The sequence below is a fragment of the Chironomus tepperi genome, unplaced genomic scaffold (genome assembly GCF_022539635.2).
Source record: "Chironomus tepperi strain 1889 unplaced genomic scaffold, CSIRO-AGI_Ctep_v1 contig_454, whole genome shotgun sequence".
Taxonomy (NCBI): Eukaryota; Metazoa; Arthropoda; class Insecta; order Diptera; family Chironomidae; genus Chironomus; species Chironomus tepperi.
The window spans coordinates 786492-803289 of NW_027226576.1; the positions used below are offsets into that span (position 1 = coordinate 786492).

Here is a 16798-nt window from a genome sequence, read left to right on the forward strand (position 1 = left end):
AGATCAAAGGTCGAAAAAGTTAATAAAGTTATTTTTAAGGTGTTAAAAGTGAAACAGCCTATCAGAAAATTTTATGTTTCGTCGCTCTTTTACCTTACCACACAACTTAATAATAAAATAAAACTAAAGAAAAATGAGAAAGTTTTTTTTTCTTTAACATCAACTCTTTCCAGTAGAATGATTTTTATTCACATAACTATATGATTGTGTGGTGTGTAGGTATGTATACACATGTGTAAGTTTAATTTTTATTTTATTTGAACAAGCAAAAAGTATGAATGCCAACATTTAAACTTTTAGCTTTTTCTTCACTGTGCAACCTTTTTTGCATGAATAATTTTCTATTTCTCTTCTCTGCCATGTAAGAAATGAAGAAAATCGTTTGTACATTTTCTTTCTTTACATACCAACAAAAAGAAGCGAAAATTCTTTTTTTAATGTTTCACCTCTGCAACTAAGCAAAAAAAAGTAGAAAAGCTTTTTGTACAAGATAGAAGAAATAGTTTCAAAAAAATCTACGTTTCTTGCTGTTCAGTTCTAGTGAAAAGTGTCAAAAAGAGGAAAATCTCAATTTTCCTTTTTCAAACGAAATTTCATTCATTTCATCTCTCACATTACTTCATTTTCTTTCATTGCTTCCATCCTATTCAGATTCATTTAAAAAATATATATATATCAAAGAACGAAGTTTTATTTTGTGAAATGATGGCAGTAAGATTCAAAAGATTTTTTTATGAAACGTCAGAAAACTAATTTGAAAGATTCTTTATAAAGTCTCTTATGAATGAATTGATGCACACAAAAATTTCATGAAAAGTGCCTTAAGGTAGACAGTGAACAGAAAAAAAAATATTTGCATCATGTTACACACAGAAACAAGCATGTCATTGAATCAAATAAATTTAAAAAAGCACGAAGCAAAACATTACTCAGATATGTATGCTGAATATAATCAAACACTTCTGAGAAGTATTATTAAAGCGATGAAAGGATTGACACTGTAACCCACATTATATGGTTTGTTTTATACGAGAAAAAGTAATTTGATTGAATTTACATATTCAGAATTCCACGAAAATTGTTAAATTTATAATACTGATTTAATTTGATTTAGAATGCAAAATCTGTATTTGTTTTTATGAATTTCCTTTCCTTTTAAATTAGTTAATTAATTTCAACAACAATATAAGTAAAACTATTAATCAAATTTTACAGTAAAAATTTGGTAAAAATATGTTTGGTTCAAATTCTATGAAAAATTCAAGGGTATGAGCCATGAATATATTCAAGACCTTATAACAAACCTTTTCTAAAGAAATTTAATTTAAGCTTTTAAACCAGTTGAGTTCATTTTTTCAAAATAAACCTAAAAAATTGTTCAAAGAAAATTTAATTCAATTAAAAGACTAAGTAGCTAAACATATATAGTATAAGGAATAACTATGAATGAGGGATGACATAATAAGATTATGGAACACCTGTTTCCTTTCTACCATCTGTCTCCGGAATCAGCATATTTTAAGTTTCACTGAAAAAAAAATCTTTTCATTTCTTTTTATCTAGCCTTCATGTTGAGTACAAAGTACAAATATTGAAAAGGATCATTGAAGGATGTTTAAGAAGTCTCACTATTTACACAAGTGAGTGGTTTCTTTAAGAAAATATGCAAACGTGAAATGTTTTTCTGAGTGAATTTGATATCGTCACAAAAACATTGAAGATGAAACGATGATGGTCATGAAAAGAACGACAAAAATTTAACATTGAAATGTGGCTTTTTAGTGTGCACACCTTTACAATTTAGCTTTAACCAACATCAATATAAAGTTTTGCATAACAAAGACGTTAGTGCCTTAAAGAAGTTTTGCATAACAAAGACGTTAGTGCCTTAAAGAATTCAATTGGTTTTATGAGAAAAAAATTATACTTACAAAGGAATATGGTATAGAAGACACTCTACTTGAATCATTTAAATATTATATCTTCCAAATCCTTACTCTTATGAAAGCGACGGCAGCCGTTGAATGTTGTAAAAAATAAAGGTAAAGTTTTGGAAGAAGAAAATAAGATATAACAACAAGCAAATAAAAATTGTATCAGAAGGAAAAGGAGTCATAAAACAGGATATAATGCAGAGTAGAAGAATGTAAAAAGGATATTCAGCATTGCCTTTTTCCAATGTATTATAAAATATTATTTTATACACAAAATATCTGGTTGATTGTGATCTTTATTCTTAAAATATTCCTCTCCTTTTCCGTACATACATTCCTAATAAAAAATGAAAAGAAAATAAAAAAAAAAATTGAATTGAAACATTGAAAATTATTAATATATGTACAGAATATAATATACTTGTTGTGATCTTCCTTCTAACATGCGAACATGTGATCTTCCTTCTAACATGCGAACATGGTATAACATAAAAAAGAAGACATGCTCACTTACTCATTCATTCACACAATTATTTTTCGTATATGAACTCGTGATATCTTTTATAGTTTGCTGAATGACTTTATGTTATAGTTAAGTATGAAAATAAACAAAATAAAAATAAATAAATAAATCGATATCGACATATTCAGGATAAAGAGAACGAAAACGAATGAGCTTGTGTGAGAGAGAAATTGTGAATACTTCATATCAATTCGCAAACTAACAGCTAGCAATATTCGATATGCAACCGACAAAATAAAAAAAAAGAGAACGGAACCTTTTTTATGGATTTTATTCAATTTCCTGCTTGATTTGTGCATGAAATATGCATGGGATCTCCTTTATACATATGTGTTCTCAATATCTGCGATATGTTCAACAAATTCGCTATTTTCGCTTTAATTTTTCAACAAGCTTATGAAAATTTTATGTAAAACCAAATCGAGTTGCTATTGATATATAAATACATATCGTTTATATTGCTTCAATATACGTTACAAGCTTTATGTGTGTGCAATCATGACAGATAAAAATCTACGTCATAAACATCATCTGGCTACGTTGACATAAAAAACTAAAAGTTTTACACAGAAATCAATAAACCTACATACTGAATCGTTAATCTCCTCCTTTTCTCGTTCATTTTTATCCTCTATAATGATGACGAACGTAATATAATAACATTATTGATAAACGTCCTTATGTTTTACGTGATTGCACGATTGGGAATGAACTGTAGTTTTCATCGGCTTTAATAGTGTGTCAATTTATGTACATATACTACTAGAAATTTCAGTACACACAACACATATTCGCCGTGTTTGTTCTTCTTATCAAATAGACTCCTTTTGGACATTTTTATTTGTTTTTTTAGTGGGTAATGTACTGTTTTATGACCATCCTTCCTCTCCTTTCTTTTTCTTATCATAAGTTGCTAGTTGCTATTCATATTACGTAGAATCATTTTAGGACTGGTACGTAGTTTGTTAATATTAGTAAGTTGTGTTCAACTAGCATTCAACTATTGCTTTAAGGTGCGTTTTTAAGGCTTCTTCGGATTTAAAATAAAATTCTGTCATTCCACTTTTAAGTAAAATAAACACCAAATATGTCACACCCGTGATAAAGCTTTTATAATCTCGAGTGCTGATTATATATTGATTATGACAATTACAGTAAATATATAAATCCTCATAGAGAGCCGGAGGACTATATAAATCTTTAAAAATTTGGAAAAACTTTTTGTATTGCATCAATTTTTCATAAAACAAAATCAGATGAAATAGGTTTGCTGTACGATGTCATTTGACAACAATATATTAAAATGAAGAAGAGAAATGAAATTGCTGTCAAAAGTTTTCTTAAATGTCACTGAATGTGTAAACATCTATAGACATGTATAGAGTGGGAGGAGAGAATGATGACAATAGCAAAATATCTATGGATTGCAATAAACTTGTGTTTTTCTTAAGGAAGCAAAAATCCCAAAAGCAGTCACATATTAATAGGATCAATATTTTGCTCTGTTGCTTTCAAATAAATTTTCTTTTCTTTTTCCTTTTTCGATAAGAAAACATATTCTTATATCTATCTCTCTATCTGTTAGTCTACCCATGAAATCTTTTATGTACTGAAAAAATGCGAGTTTTTCATAAATGTACGACAATATATGATATAATCTTTCTTTATCTTCACCATAGAATCAATAACAAAGTGATGTTTGCTATAAGAACTATTACGAAAGCAAAGATTCTTAATATTATAAATTATGACATTTGTAGCTTAAAGGCAAAGGATAGGATAATAATAAGAAAAATGTCAAATACCGAAAGTTAAAATCTTAAGTTTTCATTGTTTTCAACTAGTCAATTGCAGTCAATAAGTTTTCTTTTTCTTTATTTCTTGTTGCTCTTAAGCATATGAATCCAAAAGGATAGGAAGAAAATCTACAGGTGGAAAATCGATCATTGTTTTCGACTGCTGAGTGAATTTGTTTGCTTGAGGGATTCAAACAAAACAAAAAGAGAAAATTTCTGCGAGGCATAAAAGATATTATTATTAAGCGACCTCTTCAGGTTTTTCATAGTAAGCTTTTATTTTATTGATCAAACATTCATTTAATTTTAGAAGGAAAAAAAAAATTGAGACCAAGAATTTTTGAATAAAAATAACAAAATTTCATAAATTATGTCCTATCAATTAACAAAACGTGGTTTTCATCATGATGTCAATCAGAATCCGAAATACACACATAAAGATTGGACGTACAATAATCAATTAAAGTCTAGAATTTCATGTGATCAACAAAAATTTGCAGATCGTGTGATATGTGAAGCTGAACGTGTCATTGATGAGACAAAGGAAACAACAACTAAGTTCAAGAAGGAAACTGACTATCGGTTAGAAGAAAGAGTCTCTCATATTGCATTTACTGTCGATGAGTTGAGAGAACAGAAAAAGTTGGGTGAACGTGAACAGGAAATATTGAAGGTTTGTTTCCATGATGATTTATCGATTTTTTTTTCTATCTTCTGCTGGATTTTACTACTTACTTGTACAACACATCCACTGTTCATTTTTCATTATTTTTTTCTGTTTGATAGGATACAAAAAATCGAATCGAATGTGCAATCGAATCCATCAAGACTGATCCATTAGTCATATGTGAAAAATGCATCATATTGCGTGAAAATCGTACTGGAATAGGTAAAAGCATCTCTCATTTTGAAGCATTTGTAGCATATGGCATTTCGATTTGTGTTGAAGCATCTGACTTGTCATCACACTAATGCATTTTCTTTTTGCTTTCCATTTCTGTTCCATTTGCGGTGGCATAAAGATAACGTTGATGATGATGTGGAGAAGAATCTGCGAAAAGAACGTGAAATTATTTTGGGTTCATTAGCTATATTAGAAAAGTTGCATGCCGAAACGGTTGAACAAATTCGAAAACTACGCTCCACAATCTATTTGTTAGTTCGAGACCTTGAAAATAAAGAAAGTTCATTACAGATAGACCAACAAAACTTAGTTTTGCGTGAAAATCAAATTGATATGAAAATATATGAAGGAAAAATGAATCTTGATCCATAGTGAGTAGAATATTTTTCATATTAATACATGCTCAGTCTCAAATCAATTAACACGTATGTAACGTAATTTAATTTAATTTTTTCCTTCAGTAACTCAACTATGCAGGAATGGACACGCGAAACAACAAAAAATATTGAGTTGTGCAAACAAGAAATTAAATGTGGAATGTCTTTACGATCATATGTTGAAATCCTATTCAAGCAAGTTGTTGAAGACATTTCCAATCAATTTAATCGAACAAATGAGTCATTTCGTACCAGAATGGAAGAAATACGATATATGAAAATGAAATTGGAAGGATTGCATTGTGGTACAGCAAATCAGGTGAACAATGTTGTCCCTTTTCCCTTTTGTATTGTGCTTTTTGGTTCCTTTCTTTTCATCCCTTTTTTATTCTTTTTCTATTAAGTTTTCAATAACGTCTTTATTCCATTCTTTTTTTTGATGCGGTTGTTGAATTTTATGTGACTTGTAAACACAACAATAATTTTAACTCGACCAACAAAATTAATGAATTTCCTTTTTGAAAAAAAGGTTAACGATTTAACTCGAAATATTACAAAACTTGAGAAGGAATTAGCCGAGAAGGAACGATATGTAGCATTATCTCAAATGAGATTGGGGAATCGTGCACAGAGAGTTGGTATAGAGTTATGCAAGGATAAAGCACAGGACACATTGATGAGGGAATTGATGGCACTTAAGGACACTTACACAAAACTTTCTCATATGATCGATCAGGTTCGTACAAATGTACTATTCCAGCATTTAATTGAAAAACTTTTTAGTTTTCATTTTAATTAAATGTGACAAAAACTTTCATTCCAGTCAAAGACAACCCTCCGCTACTTATTGAATACTCAGATGCTGCAAGAGGAAGAAATAAATTTAAAGATAAATTCATTAAAAATTGACATGGACTGCATGACTGTACGTGAAAGTTTGAAATTCAAAGAGTACTAAATATAGGGAATGAAATGCTGAAGCAACTCAAAAGCACTGCCATAGCACGGATATGCAAGCATAAAACACAAAATTTGAATGAAAAGAAAACATAAATTTTTAAGTCATCGCATAAAACAATAATTTGTCTGATATCGCTTTCGTGTGAATTTTTGTAGCTACAAAATCATGACATAAAAATAAACAGTTTCTCGCTTCTCATGTTGCATTGTGATGTACTCTCGTATGTAGTGTGTTCATAAATCAAAAATCAACTTTCGAATTTTTTTTTCATTTTTTTTTCTCCATGCACTACCTCTTTTTCAGCATTTGTTTAGTATGGATTTATTTCTATTAATTTGCTATTCCATTTCAAAGTTTCAGGGAAGTAAAGCTTAATCCAAAGCAACAGACTAAATCCAGATGATACTTTTCTAAATAAGTCCTTCATGCTTCTTCAAAAAGTTTATGGACATTTTAGCCTGATAAATAATAAAATATTTATTCAACCTTTAGACGTTGACAAAAAAGTTCGTTTAAAAAAATTATAAATGCTGCGAAAAGAATTATTAATTTTCATCATTAACCCTCTTTTTGTCATCTCTTCACCTTCGCTCCATCCTTGTTCATTTTTATTATCATTATTCAACCCACATAATGAATTAGAAAAAAAAACAATGAATAAAGAGTAACAAAGCAAAGAATGGCACTCGTGAAAAAGGGACACGGTTTGTTTCAGGTTAAACGTAATTATGAATCTTTTAAAATTTCAACCAGTTGCGAAATTACTCGTGTATTAAATTTGATTTCTTGAATGATTTTAGGAAAAGAAATTATTTTATGTCAACTCAATGACTATTTAAATAAAAGAAAGAGCTGTTTCAGTCACATTTAAATTAATTCCTTTTCAAGTAAAATGAATTTATTATTATTAGGTTGGTATTTTTTTTTTTGCTTTAAAAATATATTTATTTTATTTTAAAAAATATTCTGCCAAATTAACAATTGTGATTACACGTTGGAACAAGACATATGTTGTCGTTGATACACTGAACGAATTTGAAATGCAAGAATGTGAAAAATTTTCTTCTACTGAACTGTTCCGTGGCAAAAAAGCTTGCCCATCATTGATTTAGATTAAACTTTCAGCTTGATGAATCTAATAATTAAAGAATGAGAAAACTCTTAAAATGCGCTATAAATATACAAAAAGACATCAAAGAAAAATGGTTAAGGGTCAAAACCAATAAAGAACCAGAGAAATACATTTTGGAGCAAATTCTAATAAATTTTTTACAAAAGCTATATTCAGAAGCAGTAATAACATACATACAACAATACAGCAGAAACAATAAATGCAATAAAAGTCTAGATGTAAAATTCAGAATGTATATGGACTATCGTAAAGCATTAAAAGAGAAAAAAGAAGCGAATCGTTTTTGTATTGTTCAACTAAAGTATCTAAATACAATCAAAATGTAATAAAAATTTATTGTTCTACATACAAAGCTTATGAGGTTGAATTTGTGCCGTCCAAGTTTTTTTTTTTATTTTGCGTAACTACCAATGTCTGACAATATAATGCTTTATTCATAATAAAAACGTAAACTTCCTTATTTTTTCCAACTCGTGTCCTTTGTGTATGAATTTTACTACATTTCTTGTATTGATTTGATTTTAAATGGTTAGTTCTTATATTCGTATACATTTAAGTATATCCATATTTGTTTAACCGAGAATAATAAACCTATTAAGTATTAATAAGTTTAATAGGGTTTAATAAGAGATAGCATAATTTATTACGACCTTCAATTCCCTCATTATTCGCTTAAATTGTGGTCTTCGTAACTAAGGGTTGAAGTAGATGTTTATTCTTCAAAAATATACTAGAGCTAAATTTTAGAAATGAAATGAAATATTTCATTATTTCAATACCAAATGGGGTTACAAAATAAATTTCTTTCTATAAATGAAACCACAAGAAAACATGTAAAGCTAATTTTTCAAGCAATTATAAAGCAACAAAATTTTTTGAAATAAACCATTTTGTTTTGTGTGATAAACGATTTAAAAGTTTTGGAATATTTCCAAATAATTCTTCTTTATTTCCTTTTTTTTTTGTTCATATTCATAAAGCTTTGTCAATGAAATAAGAAGTGGCTAATTTGTTCATATCTCTAGATTTTTTTTTCTTTTTTTAATAATATGATGCGGTTTTTGCTTATTCACATAAAACTTTATTCATTAAATTGTAAAATGATTATTCAGTCTCCACATCCATTCTGTTTCTAAAGTCTGCATTTGCAACTAATGTCATTTCATGTTTCCATGAGGTTTTCATGGTTTCCAAGCAATTTCATTTTATCAATGTATAGATATGGATCTGTAAAAAATGTTACCTATTAAAGCCCATTAAAACACACACCGCGCATCATTAAAAGTTTATGAGAGATACGCGCACTGCTTCTATAGAAAATAATATTTTTTTCTTCATTCGTTCTTTATTGATGATTTTTATAGGTTTTCAACTTATTTTGCCAGCTGTTGATAACGAAACAGACACTTTCACGCATTTTATATTATTGCTTCTTCCATGCGGTGAGAACTGTTCATATTTGATATCTTACCTGTTATATAATTTTCATTGAATGTTCCATGACTTCCTCCTTGCTTTGAAAAGTAATGATGACTCTTTAAAAATATTTTTCATAAAGAATCAAAAATTACAAGACAATAATATATATATCAAGAATCGTTTTATATGGCTGCTTTAAAGCTGTAAAATACAGACTTGTAACGGGCCAGTCAACTTCTCTTAAATATGATTTTCAAAAGGAGAAAATCGATAACTTGAAATCAATTAAGATGCGTTTCATGTACCCGGAAATTGCTTTTCTGATGTAAAAATTCGTCTACAATTTGTATTTCCTTTCATTATTTTGATAGTGCTCCTGATAAAAATAAACATTTTAAATAAACTTCAAATGTAAAATTTTCAATTTCCATTTTTAATGCAATGCTTTTTAAATAATATATCCAATGTACTTAAAAAATAAATCCAGTGATGAAAAAACATTTTATGTACTACTTAAGGGAAATAGTAAAAAAAGAGGAAAATATAAAATTAATTTAAAATGGTAAATTACATTTTTTACTTCAGGTTCGACGTAAATTCGATTGGATAACTAAATTAATCATTTCAAAATTGTTTTTTCCTGCTGCTTTGCTCTCGTTTTAATTTTGTTGTTGCTGGCAAATGCCCAGAGCTACAGTTTCAAGCAATGAATACTTCGAAGCAAAACATGATCGAAAATTATTCTTTTTTTATTTCTCTATTTCTGGAGCTGGGTGTGAAAATTTATTTAATCGTCTTTCCTTTTTTCTTTCGTAAATTTTCTTCATTACAGCTTTTACATAAATTCACATAAAATTGAAACTTTGCTACCAATGTATATAAGTTGTATGTGATGCTAGAGTATACTGCAGGGAATATTTGCTTGATTTAGAATCATGCTACTGGTGTGTATAATAATTTATTTGAAGGGATAAAATTTATTTTATAGACCTTATTTTATGGCAAAAAAAACTCTGAATTAACTTATTAATTAATTAATGTTGAAATTAATAACTTTCTGTGACTGTTTTTGTCTTAACTGACTTTTGGCATTATTTAGTTTTCTTTTCGTTTCCATACTATTAGCTTTCCTTTGGCAGTAAGACAAAGCGAATGCTCATATTCTTTATTCTTTGTACAATCAAAAAATATCTGACCCTTGCCAATATAAATTTTAAAGATCTATAAAAAATACATGTATGTATATGAGCTAAAAAATTGCTTTGAAAATAGACATGACAAAATAAAACAGAAGCATTCTAACCGCACTCAGATATAAAGTACATCTAATATTTAGAGAAAGCCCTCATTTGAATACTTAAAATTATTCTCAAAAATATACATCAGTTGGAATAGGGTGAGAATAAAGCTTAAGATCAGATTTTGTGAGTATGAATTCGTAAACAAAGCTATGACTGTAAAACATCAAAAAATATATATATGTATAGTCTCGTATAAGTACGTTTAAATTTATTTTAAAAATGAAGAGAAAACAAAAAAATATGTGTTTGAGAATTTTCCCCATATGTCTGGATGAAAATAACCAACAGTCTACGAAACATTTGTTTGTAATAAAAAACGCACTAATATATTTCGGCTAATGCTTTTGTTTTCATTTTTCTCGTTTTTCATTTTTAGTACACATGACACAGCAAACACAGCATTATATATATTGTAAATATGTGTTTGGCCTTCTTAAGTACAGCAAGATGTGAGAGGAGTTGGAGAGAAACATTTTCTCTTTATTTTCATTTATTTCAGTTGTTTTGGGATAAAATAAAATGGGTTTTGTGTTGATGTAGAGTGGTAGCATTAGTGGGTTTATAAAAATGCGTGTTCATTGAAAACAAGAAGCAGAAAATATAAAATAATAAATAAGGAAAGTTAAAAATTCAGTTTCATAACTTTGAAATTGACCTTATAAAAAATAGGATTCTTATGGATATACAAATATTTTAAAGGAATTTCGAGATTTTAGAACATATTGGTATTGATAGGTAATGACGTTTTCTGTTCTTTACATAGTACTTGTTTCTAAAAATTGATCGTGCCTTAATTTTTCGTGTAAAACCTTAAAAACCGTGAATTTAATTTCAAAAATCTGCGGCGCCGCAAACACAAAATATTTAAAATTACAGAATCTAACCCGACGTCCACTTGACGTTAACTTTTTGACGTCCACGTGACTTCCAAATATAGACGGCTTCCATTTGGTGTTAATAAAATATAAAATAGATTGTTTTCTGTCGCAGACCAGCCGTGAATGTTCATGGCTACTTTTTAAACTTTTAAAAACACAATTACACGTTAATTCATCTGAATTCTTTATTATATCCTAATTACAATATTTTTTTTGTTTTAATTTGAAGATTTTCAATAAAATTGTTGGCTCATTATTACACTTTTAAATACTCATTTACAAAGCTTATCTAGGCATTTCGAAATCGTTTTACTAAGTTCTTTATAATTCTTCAATTCAGTCACTTTTAGGCCATTACTTTTACAACAACAAATTTAAATTTTATATCTTTTAAACAAAAAAAGTTGAAACGGAAAAGAGAAAAATTGAAAAATCAGAATTTTCTTTAAGTGCATAAAACATAGAGGAAGAAGATAAAAGTGGGATATAAAAAATAATTCATGACGAAGAAAAATATTTATTATTATATTTGCTCCAAAATGACTCCAACAATATAACCAACAATTTCGGGTATTGTATTGTTTTTCTTTTATTGCCATTATACTTTCATGCTATGTTTTTGTATGATTCATATTTTTTCTCATGCCTGATGGTTGGTTTACTTGCTTCTTGCTTGCTTCCATGCTTTCTTTCCCAAATGGTAATAAAATGAATGTGAAAGATTTTTCTCTTTTATGTCATGGAATGTGAACGTGTAAGTGCTCGCTATATGAGTTTATTAAATTAAAATAAAATATAATTTAGGATACATAATGTTTCTGTAACACACTTTTGCCTACATTCCTTCTTGTTTGCTGTACATAAACATAGAAAGATATAAGTTGTGAGAAAAAAAAATATTTTCTGTTGCTGTTCTTATCATTTCTTTATATTTTTATGGAAGATGATGATATACACTTACTGTAGCAATGAACAAAAACTTATGGCAGTGAAATGGCGAATTGAAAATGAACATATGTGCTTGTATCTTGCTCCCAAAATGCATATTTCAAAAGGGAAAGGAGTGAATTTTGGGATATTTTGTATGAAAAAGCTTATGTAAAGAGAACTCGCAAAAAAGTCGAAAACTTTTGAATTAGGAAAATTTCTACTTAAATGTGAAATGGGAAGATCATAAAATTTATGAGTTTACATCAAGCACATAAAAATGCTCTTTTTACTTTTATTGGTTCGCTGATTCACTTTAAAATAAAGTATATATAAAATAAAATGAAAATGAGAGATGAGATGAGGAAGGAAATGCTCTTTAAGGAAGCCCCGAGAAAAGAGAAGCAGGTCGCAGCCCGTAAGAGAAAAAAAAATACCACAATAAAATTTTTAGTACCTTAAACCATAAATTTGGGAAAAAAGCAAAACACGATTTTTAATGGCTGCTGGGTTCAGTATTCATAAAGCATTTTAAAACTACCTTTGCAATATTCACATGATCTGCCTTGGTACTGTTACTCTTCATATGCTTTCTGAAAAACGTGTTCACGGATATTTTACGACTATCCAAAGCTTTCAACATTACTTTTTTTATTACAGTATTATCAAAACTTAGAAATTCAAAATATGAAGCCTAAAATACTATATATCATAATTTATTCTTACTGTCGTTATTTATTTGGTTTAAAATAAATAAAAAAGCACAACTTTAATATCTTTTTGACTAATTAATCTTTGAAGGACTATTGTGCTACAAAATTAATCGTGATGAAAATTTTAAATGGCTCATTCATCATCATCGTCTTTACCATTGCGGTAAAAATGCTAAATACACAAAAGGGACCGAAGAATTTCATCTTGACTGGATGTTTTTATATTAACAACGTTGAAGTAATTACCTAAGCAAAAAAATTAAAGTCCTATTTTTTGCATCAGAGTTTACCTAAAAATTTATTTTTAATAATTTTTTTCCAGAAATTTATTATTTTAAACTCAATTCTAGGCTCTACAGAATCAAAACAGTATAAAAAGTTATTGTTGCTTTTCAATTTCCCTGTAGCTTTCAAAAAGGACAAAACTTTTTTTAGAATCCGAAAATAAAAACTTTTGATTAAATATGAAAACAAGAGTCATGAATGTACGAACACTAAACATGTACATATTTGAAAGAAAAATTAATAAGAAATTATATCATGCTTGTAAAAATAATTCTTTAATTAATTTTCTTTTAGGTTTGTGACTTTTTAATAATTTTAAATCATAAAAATTTTAATTAAAAACCAGACATTCTTCCGTCCATTTCTTAATATTAATGTTTGAATAGCATAAAATTCATAGCGCTGTTTCACGACATTTCTGTGTCTGTATAAAAAAGCCTTGTTAAGCTGAAAAACATTCACAGATCATTGATATCACTCTATCGTGTTTATCTTTATATTTTTGGTGCCATAGGCTATTTCATCCATACTATGAATTCAAAGAACAAAATCCGTATCATAATGGCAAAGGAAAAACGGAAAACCATGTTAAATGAGAAAAGAACTTAATTCGGCTTTACAGGTTCATCCATGCATTAAAGCTCAAAGCATATTATCAAAGGAGCTTTCAAAAGAGGAACAAAAAAATTGCTTGCTTCAATTATCTATGAATATTGATGAAATGATGTCTTTTTCATCTTTTAAAACATATAGTGTATACTTCTTGATGGACAAATGACTTTAGATCTACATGAGTTCATTCGAATACAGTTTTGGGAACCAGCATAAAAAAGAAATGGCTTATCGTTATTTTATGTATCAGAAAAAAACTGAAAATTCCTTTAAGGTTTTATCATAAAAGAGTACATACAATATCATCATCATCATCATATATGCAAAAGGCGTATATAATCGTATTCATGAGGATTAGGGAGGCGACCTTCATTCAAATATGAATACAGATTGATGCTATACAAAACAGTTGACGACACGAAACTGATAAAAATATTTCCTTTATGATGTTAGTCATAACTTTCCTCATTCTTTTTTATTTTTCCTCCTTTGAATGGAAGTTTTTCTTCTTTTATTTCAATAGTATTTCTCTTCATTTCTGTATTTACTTTTTTCATTCCTTCTTTTTTTCGGGTCAAGTAAATAAAAATAAATCTTAAATGATTTTCAGTTCATTTTCATTCTTTTACATAATAATTTCTAATCATTATTTGCAAATTTTCTCTTTTCAAGACCATATAGAGCACATAACATTTTAATTTTAACCTTTTAATGAACTTTAAAATGTTACTAATAAATTAAAATCTTTCTGTACAAATAGAATTATTTTACATTTGAATGATTTTGTAAGGTATCGTTTTATCAACCTACTGACTGTTACCATCTAGTAAAGATGCGATCTTGAAAAAATTAAAATGTTCCTCTACCTTTATTTTCAACTGACGTATGAATCGTAATGATTTTAATTTACATATCCTCGAAATACCGCAAAATGATAAATTGCCGTAATACACACTTCGGAATTTAAATTGTCAATGTAAAATGAGACACATTTACTGAAATAAATAGCTAATGGAAGCTAATTAGTGAATCAATAGTATTTCAATTTTGAGAAGTAAATATTAGCAATTATATTAGACAAAAGGTCCATATATGACGATGCTGATAATTTGCTGTATAAATTATCGTTTGATTGCTTTGCCATAAAATCCTACTGAGAAGTTGATAGAAAGGACTCATATTTTTAGCACAGAGAAAATTAATTGAGGAAATATGCATGATTCGCTTTTTAGAAAACATTTTCCGTAAGATGTTATCTTAAATAATTCACGTGAAACTTTTCATGTGGAGCATCACTTTCTGATTTTCCATTAGTCCAAAGATGTATTCAAATTTCACAACAGGAGGCTCATTATATTTCCACATGAAAATTGGATAAACAACATCACTAAAAACTACTGGAGAGCTTAATTTAATTATAACAATATCCAAATCATAATCTCGTGTGTAAAATTTCCAATTTAGATGGATGAAAATATCAAGTACATAAGCATCTACTCCTCCTCGTTTATAATTTTGAGGAAGATAATATCGTCCTAATTTTAATACAATATCATTTGAACTCATGGGCGTCTGCTGACCTTTATTTTGAATTCAATGAGCTGCCTCAGGAAAATATTAAACATTTACATTAAGAAATTGCTTTACAAAATTAACAATTTGGGGCTTTTCAACATATTAAGTATTAGAATTGATGAAACTTCCTTCATTGATGGAACTTGATTAACATTAGGTATACATACAATGAAATAATATAATTAATTTGCAACAAACATAAATAAATTTTTGGCAAAGCATTTAATAATGTGAAAAAGTTTTCTAACTTAAATAATGCCCTTAAATTTCTTCCTAATTTGTTCAGATTTTTTTTTTCACTCGTGGATGTTACTTGCGAAAATAAGCTAATGAAGAATTTAATTATCATTAATTTTCTAGCTTTCTTTGACTTTATTTAGGAAGAAAAAAATGAAAAAAATCTTAATAGAATTTTTGTATATATTTACTTCTCCGAGCACTGATGTCATGATAAATAGAACAAAAATACAAATAATACAATAAAAAGTTTTTAATTAAAGTAAAAACTTTTTGTAAAATGTCATTAGGTGTGTTCACAACCTCACGCAATTTTCTTTTATATCCACACATTTTTTCTCGAGGTTTTTTTTTCTCTTTTCAGGAAACATTATTGTATGAAAATAATATAGAATGTACACAAGAAACTGTTATATTAGGCAGTGAATTAAAGTAAACTGAGATGCCGCTACAATTATTCCATGCTATTAAGTTTTTTTTCTGTAAAAAAAAATGAGAAATAAAATGAGGAGAGGAAATAAAAAACAAGAATATTTTTCTTATTTTATGTAAATAGGGATATAAGAAGAAATGCTCATTCATTATAGAAGCAAAATAAGTGAAGGATATCAATCACATATCACACAAATAAAAATGCGAGAGTGATAGATAACAATATTCATGAGCTCTATTTAGTCTTATCGTATTTGCGTTATATTAAACTGGAATGTGTTTACTACCTACCATAACTCGAGTTATATGAAGACTCATCCAGTAGAATGTAACATGAGAAGTAAGAAAGTGTCAATTTATATTTTTTTCTTATTTTTCACTTTCGCTATGTTTAGACGAAAATTAATCGTGTTGAAAGCGAAAGAAGTGTGTTGAAAGAAAAAAAGTTCCAAAAGTAAAATGCGACAAAATAGATTTCAGGCGTCAACGTTATTGCCTGTATTGTACTACATACTAAATTCAACATAAAAATGAAAAAAGTTTCGTTTCTTTTTTCATCCGCAAAAATTTCCTTCATCTATTCAGAAGGAAGTATTATTACGAGATGTAAAAAGGAAGAAAATTCTGATTATTCTGATAAGTAGCAAGAAGATGAACATTCAATGTATAAGTAACAAGATATAAAAGACGAAAAAGAAGCTTAATATCCTAGGGTGTATAGAATCATACTCTTCTTTTGCACAAATCCTAAGAATTGATAGTAAAGACAATAAGGCGCGTTGCTGGTTGCTT

At 28.2% G+C, this 16798-nt stretch overlaps 1 protein-coding gene across 1 annotated transcript; it reads left to right on the forward strand.

Annotated features, from left to right (window-relative positions):
- Window positions 1–4623: 4623 nt before the first annotated feature.
- Tektin-C (Tektin C) lies at window positions 4624–6492 on the forward strand. The gene is made up of 6 exons (XM_070651144.1): window positions 4624–4926; window positions 5040–5142; window positions 5276–5528; window positions 5619–5853; window positions 6064–6270; window positions 6358–6492. The coding sequence occupies exons 1-6, from the start codon at window positions 4624–4626 to the stop codon at window positions 6490–6492; spliced, it is 1236 nt and encodes a 411-aa protein (XP_070507245.1).
- Window positions 6493–16798: the final 10306 nt, after the last annotated feature.

Excerpts from the sequence above, each read along its gene's own strand:
- Tektin-C (XM_070651144.1), top strand. The coding sequence starts at position 4,624 with ATGTCCTATCAATTAACAAAACGTGGTTTTCATCATGATGTCAATCAG. Across the intron at positions 5,143-5,275 it reads TGAAAATCGTACTGGAATAG|ATAACGTTGATGATGATGTG; the intron begins GTAAAAGCATCT and ends GGTGGCATAAAG. Across the intron at positions 5,854-6,063 it reads ATTGTGGTACAGCAAATCAG|GTTAACGATTTAACTCGAAA; the intron begins GTGAACAATGTT and ends TTTGAAAAAAAG.